Genomic DNA, 6,502 nt, shown 5'->3' with positions numbered 1-6,502 from the left:
TCTCCCTTCCTTCAGTGTGATCTAAAATAAGTTTTATGCTGTCTTTTGTGCTTGTCAAACTTGAGGTTTTTGAATGCACATCACAAAATCCTAGACCCAAATTATATTAAATGGACACAAGACTTTCTTAAATTTTCACATTGAATTTGTTGTTTCTAAAGAATTAGATTTCATTTTATAGGAAGAATTCCCTGATGATCATTGATACACTGAGATGGGGAAAACCACATCAAAGTTCTGCTTCAACAAGGACCATGACAGGAGGCTATTTCTGAGATGTACTCTCAGAATTCATTGATAATACATACACTCATTATTATAGACAAATCTGCACCTCAAGACCTTGAGAAAAGTGTCAACCTTGTGTGTATCCCTTCTCAGGCAACGACACAGGTTAAAAAATTCAAAAAGACGAGTCTCTTCATCAGATGACTGCAAATCTGACAGTCCTGACCAGTCAGGGTAGGCATCATCTTCAATTTCAACCTGGGTCTAAACATCAAATGTAAAGGTATTATTGACATTATCCCTCCCGCCCTTCCTCCCTCCTTTCCTCCCTCCCTCCCTCCCACCCTCTCTCTCTCTCTCTCTCTCTCTCTCTCTCTCTCTCTCTCTCTCTCTCTCTCTGTGTGTGTGTGTGTGTGTGTGTGTGTGTGTGTGTGTGTGTGTGTGATATAAATGATTTGGGTGTCAGTCGTCAACTTAGGGAAAAGTTCCTCTAGTGATATCTACTTTGATTTTTGAAAGAGTTTTTATTACTTTTACCTGCAACTCATCGCACATCTCTATAAGTCTGATTGCCTATTTTGGGGCTACAAATAGAAGACACCATATTGACATTAGACACAAATTCTAGAACTGGATTCAGAATCCTCAAACATGGAAGGCAGGAACTTAAAGACATGAGACATCTCTCAGTGCATATTCCTTTAAATTTTTAATGAACTTTGGTAGGATATATAGGACTATATTAGTGTAAGGGCATTAGACACCAACATATAAATTTGAATCAGGCATACTATGTATTTTCTGACATGTCACTGATGTCACATGAGATATATCCATACACAAGTAGACAGACAGTGAACCAGCAAGGTAAAATTTGGCTATATATATGGAATTAACTAAATATCAAGGAAAGGAGTAGTATCATCCTTTCACTTTGTGGACTTTTACATGATCTCAGCACTTTCACTGACATGTCCTTCGTACCACACTTCTTCTGGTAGAGCGCCCTGATCTGATCCTTCTTTTCAGATAAATCCATTCTACATTTTATATACTTTATGAATCATTGTGCAGGAGCAGTATATTTCACTTAATGTATTAAGGTAAAGGTGATCCAGGCAGTGACTGCGCTAAGTTTGTCTGAGTTAGGCAGAGTGTCCACACCATTCCAGAAAGATACTGTGAAACCTAATAGGAGGCACACAAGTATTTTCTACAGAGCTCACTGTTCATGGTTTTATTAAGTAACCTTGTATTTGAGTGTCTCAAAATTGTTTTGAATTACATAATTTGCAAACTTTAGGAATAGGAAAATCAAAGAAGTGTTGGAACAGCTTACCCTGTTGAGGATGGCCTCAATTCCTTCCAGAAGTATATGATTTCTTTCCTTCACAGCATTGGCAGATTTCAGCATATTATCAGAAGCTCCCTGGAGAGTAGGCACTGCAGACAATAGGTGTTTCAGTGGTTCTTCCCAGGAATGAGTAATATTGACGATTGCTTTCAGAAGGTCTTCAGTCTAGGAAAAGAGTAGACACCATATTAAACTAGGTGCCACACAGCTATATGGAGAGATATTTGTATTGACTCACAAGGGAGGCAAACTACAGTATATTATAAGTAGTAGTAATACATTAGTAATTTCTAATATATAAATGCTGCATGAATATGAAATTCTACCTAGTGAATTCCACTATGTTAAATAAAACTAATGGGGGTCTTAATAATTTTGACTGTTCAAAATGATCATATTTTGTGTTTCTTCTACATCCTATCATTTGTCTCAGTTTTTAGAACTGTTCTCTTGGATTGTTTATACTGTCATGGAAAAAAAACTGGGTTTACAGGCCTCAGTAGGTGTCAAAAAATATGCCTCATGTAGCATAGATGCCAATATTGGCAGTTAATGGTTCAAATGATTTCTCCACTACTGACTCAAGTTGGTTTCTCATATACTTACTTGAGACTTTTATAGAATAAAGAGTTCACTGAAGACAAATCATACGTTTCATCTATCTGCATGATTCCACCCACCCTTAGCTCTAGAGGAGTTGCCTACTAATTGACATATACAAAAGAAAATCTATTACAGAGAATTGCTTTAATTCCAGGCATCTTATAAATCATAATGGAATTTTAACCTAGAATGTGTTAGCTCCAGGCCAGAGTCTAAGCAAATAGATTCTTTTGTTAGTTGTTTACTATGACATTTGTGAGGAAATGCACATTATTAAAATAAAGATTAGACAGATATTCACCTATAATTTCAAAAAAATGTTTGTGAATGAAATGGACAGACAAATTTTATTAACAAACATATGAGTACAAGAACTAGACAACAACATTAATACTGATGGCATGACATGAAGAAGTTTAGTGTAAAGTCATACTTGATATATAAGAGAAATGACTTGTGCCAATTTTCTGGAGCCTCATTTCATTGTCTTCTTAAAAGAAGTTTTATCAAAGAATGTTTATCAACATTGAATGTTTCAATGCTAAAATTATGCTATGTACACTTTTTAGAAAAGTAATCGGTAAAAACGTTTTCTTTTGTTCCTTTTTTCTTTTTGTAGCCACATTGTATTGATGAGAATGTCTTCTATATGACATATTTGTGTTGTTATTAAAAGCACCACTGGAGAGTAGGTTATATGTGATATGGATTTACAATTAATATTATATAAATAAACTGATGTTTACGACAGGTATCCAGGGCAAGAGATCATAACACATATATATTATGTCTTCAAAGATATTTAGACCTTATCAAAACAGAAATCATCCAGAGAACCTGAGTCTTTTGTATAACTGAATTTCAGATAAAATGCAGGAAAAGGCAGACCAATCAAGGAGGAGTGTAGAAATACTGATGGAATACAAAAAGGTCCAGGATAGTTTAGAAACTCAAGAAGAAAGGACACACTACTCAGTTGTACAACATGATGCCAGAGTAAGATACTTTAATGTTATATCCCAAACACAAGGGGCTTTGTTTCTACTCTCTATGTGTAGTAATATGTTAAAACTGAGTGTTGAGTTCTGACAAGCAGAAATTGTTTGTGCAAACAGGTTTCTATGTGGGCAAGTAAAACTCTGGGACAATGAGTTGGCAGGCATTTTACTTTAGTGCTAAAATTATTAATTGTATGATATGGTTGTTCTCTGACAGGGGCATCTTCCCTTATCTATTAGGTCTGAAGTTACCACACCTTTTATGTGCTTAGCAATCACACACAATACAGGTAGCCTGTAGATAGCATTACTTGTTCATTATAAAACAGGGATGAAACCTACTTTTGTGTCATGGACTTCCTGACGAGTCTCTGGAGTATAGATGGAAGCTGTGTGGCATAGGCTGAGTGTTCTGTCTGTAAACCAGCTTCTCTTGAAAAAGTTTAAATCCTGGAAGAAATTAATAATTTAGTTTATTGGGGATTCAGAATTGAATAGAAATAAATATAACATGTTGGATAAACCCTACATTTTGGAAATTTAATAACAAAATTTTGAAATAGTAGAATGATGGAAATATCATCTGCCTACCTTTCACTCCCTTTACATATTGAATAGAGTTGACTGTCCTCCCATGCTCTTCCCCTCTTTACTGTTCCTTTGTATTGTACTTGCTACTGTTATTGTTAGGAAAGAAACCACTAAAATGCTTACAAACTTCTAATTAGCTATGTTTTTAAATATAAACTTTGCTAGGCTGAGTGAAATAGAATTGTTATTTTCCATATTTATAAATATTTTATTTTTCATTGGCATGAACTAATGTTTAATTTTTTAAAACAGGAATTATTCATTTGTAATTTTACACTCAAATATCACCAAGTGTCACTACCATAAGAGTTCATGATAAATGCAGGATTAACTAATGCTATTATGATCAAAAATTAATCAATAAAATCTAGGTGTATTTTAAGGAACATTTCCGCAATGAGTGAAGTAAGTATTTACAAAAATATTTAGTTTCTGTATTAATAGTAAGAAGCATGCACTTCATAAGTTATTTGTTACTTGATTCTAACTCTCAGAATTTGAAAGAGTAAAAGGGTTCATAGAAATGTGGTGCAGCCAAAAGGTAAGGAGAGAAGAATAAAGTTTTTGAGAAAAAACTAAAGAGGAAAAATAACAATTATATTCCCTATTAACATAGGGAAATATAATCCATATACTCAATTTTCAATGGAAATTTGCTTTGTTCTTTCTCCACTGGGAGACCATGACAAGGTAAGTTATATCCATGTGAAAGACAGAATATATTTTGTGTCAAATGTAGCCCTTAAATTTCACTAGGATACTGAAAATCATAAGCCATGATTCTTTGTATGTACAAGCTTATGTGTATCTATTTTGATTTGGTTTTGTTTTTTACTGTTTACATCATGTCAATTTTCTTCAGTTTTATTTCTCTCCACACACTAACTTTAATTCAGTTCTCCAGCACCAGTTATCTTCATATCACTAGGTAAGGAATGTCCAAAAAGACAGTGTATGACCAGGATATATGACCAGTAAACCAACTTTTGAATTGAGAATTTTAAGGTTGTTATTATTAAAGTTAATATAGGAAAGATTGAAATATCATTTCATTCTTTACACTCTTTAGAGAGTTTATGAATATTCTTCTTATACCACCTTTTCCTATATGAATCATTTTATTAATAATAAAAGTGAATTAATTTGAATTTGATACATGACTCATTCTAATATAGTTAGAGATTAGCCATTAGAAGTCCCTTTTATATAAGTATCCAGAAGCAAGAACATTACTTACAAATTCACGATATATATCTGCAGCCAGAACATATGTGATATGAGAGTATTCGACCACACGATTATACAAAGCTTCAATGGACATAAGGCCACTTGGTTTGGAGGCCACATGCTCCCAAAGGAGAAGAGTTGACACTAGCAGCAACATGCACATCCCTGCTGTCAGAGAAATGGCAATGAGATGATCTATGCAAATGAGGTTACAACAGTTAAAGAAGCTAGGAATATACTCTGAAGGCCCTCTCTGTGATTTGGGTTGATATACCTTCCTAGAGTATTCACTGTTACAAATGGGAAAATACAGATAGATAGCTACATTTGTCCAGTACAGATTGAATAGCTACATTTCTCCAATTTATACAGATTTTGAAATGTGAGTCGATTTTCTCAGTTTTCATTTGCTCCCAAAGGAAATTCTCAATTTGCAAACACATGGAGTTTGACTAACTGTAGCCAGAGACTTCAAGTCATTATCTGCACATATATGAAATTCCAGAGAATTTATGGTTGTCTTTAATTTTCTTAAATATATTAGTATTTTACCTAATTCATTTTCCTTATATGTATCACTTAAGACTTAGGTAATCTAATAGTGTATTCAGATTTATTTATTGAGCACACAAATTGATTATAAATTCCTATCTCTGTGCTTGAAAGCAATTGGACCACTCATCTCATATTGTGTTTTCAATATAGTCTAAGTTTCTGTAATGTAAATTGAACACTAAGAGTTGTATTATTTTGTGTTCTAGAAGGTAACACTTGAAATGGAAGGTGTTTTATAACTGATGGTTCTTAAATACCAGTAACACTGATCCTTTCTTTCCTTCTGTTAATAAAGAAAACACAAAATAACTATAAACATTGCCTTGTGTCTGAAACACAGGAGGATAACTATATGAAAAACTATGAACTCAAACTTAATTCAGAAAGTATTCTATAGAGATACCTTTCAGGTCTGTGTTGACTTGTCCCTAAACTGAACAAATATCAGTTCCTCAAAAATACAGAGTAGAGCAAAGAAAATGTAGAGTACACTGAAGAAAATGCACTGCACAAAAAATTTTAAGTCTTAGTTAGATTCTAGTCTTAGAGGTACCTGATGCATAGCTACTTACCAGATCTTGGTAAAGTCAAAGTGAGCTGCATCTTTTGAGATGAAACACAACAATATGATCCTCAATTCGGGAAAGCAACTTTACCTGAGTGCTGCCTTCAGTGAAGTTTCCACCTTCCATATATATCACCAAATTGTAACCAGAGGCAGGCAGAGCTGGGGGGGCCAAATTGAATCAATGTATAGATCTGTGGCATTCTTCCCTCAGGGAATATTAACATACTTTTTACATTTACCACAGTTATGTGTCAATATTTGTCATGCTGCATTTCTGTAATTTGATCCATAGATTTCAATCATTCTCCAAATCAGTAAGGTCATCTCTTCTCAATGATTACTCATTTTCAGGTAACCAAGAGACAGGACTTATTTCCC

At 34.0% G+C, this 6,502-nt stretch overlaps 1 protein-coding gene across 1 annotated transcript; it reads right to left on the bottom strand.

The window, feature by feature from the left end:
• Nucleotides 1-291: 291 nt before the first annotated feature.
• On the bottom strand, nucleotides 292-6,159 carry LOC100752545 (prolactin-3D1-like). Its single transcript, XM_027409572.2, has 5 exons — nucleotides 6,129-6,159; nucleotides 5,012-5,169; nucleotides 3,526-3,633; nucleotides 1,568-1,747; nucleotides 292-492 (listed from the first exon to the last, which is right to left on the bottom strand). The coding sequence occupies exons 1-5, from the start codon at nucleotides 6,157-6,159 to the stop codon at nucleotides 292-294; spliced, it is 678 nt and encodes a 225-aa protein (XP_027265373.1).
• Between the last annotated feature and the right edge of the window lie 343 nt (nucleotides 6,160-6,502).

The sequence above is a fragment of the Cricetulus griseus genome, chromosome 3 (genome assembly GCF_003668045.3).
Source record: "Cricetulus griseus strain 17A/GY chromosome 3, alternate assembly CriGri-PICRH-1.0, whole genome shotgun sequence".
Lineage (NCBI taxonomy): Eukaryota > Metazoa > Chordata > Mammalia > Rodentia > Cricetidae > Cricetulus > Cricetulus griseus.
This window is presented reverse-complemented; position numbering and strand designations above follow the sequence as displayed.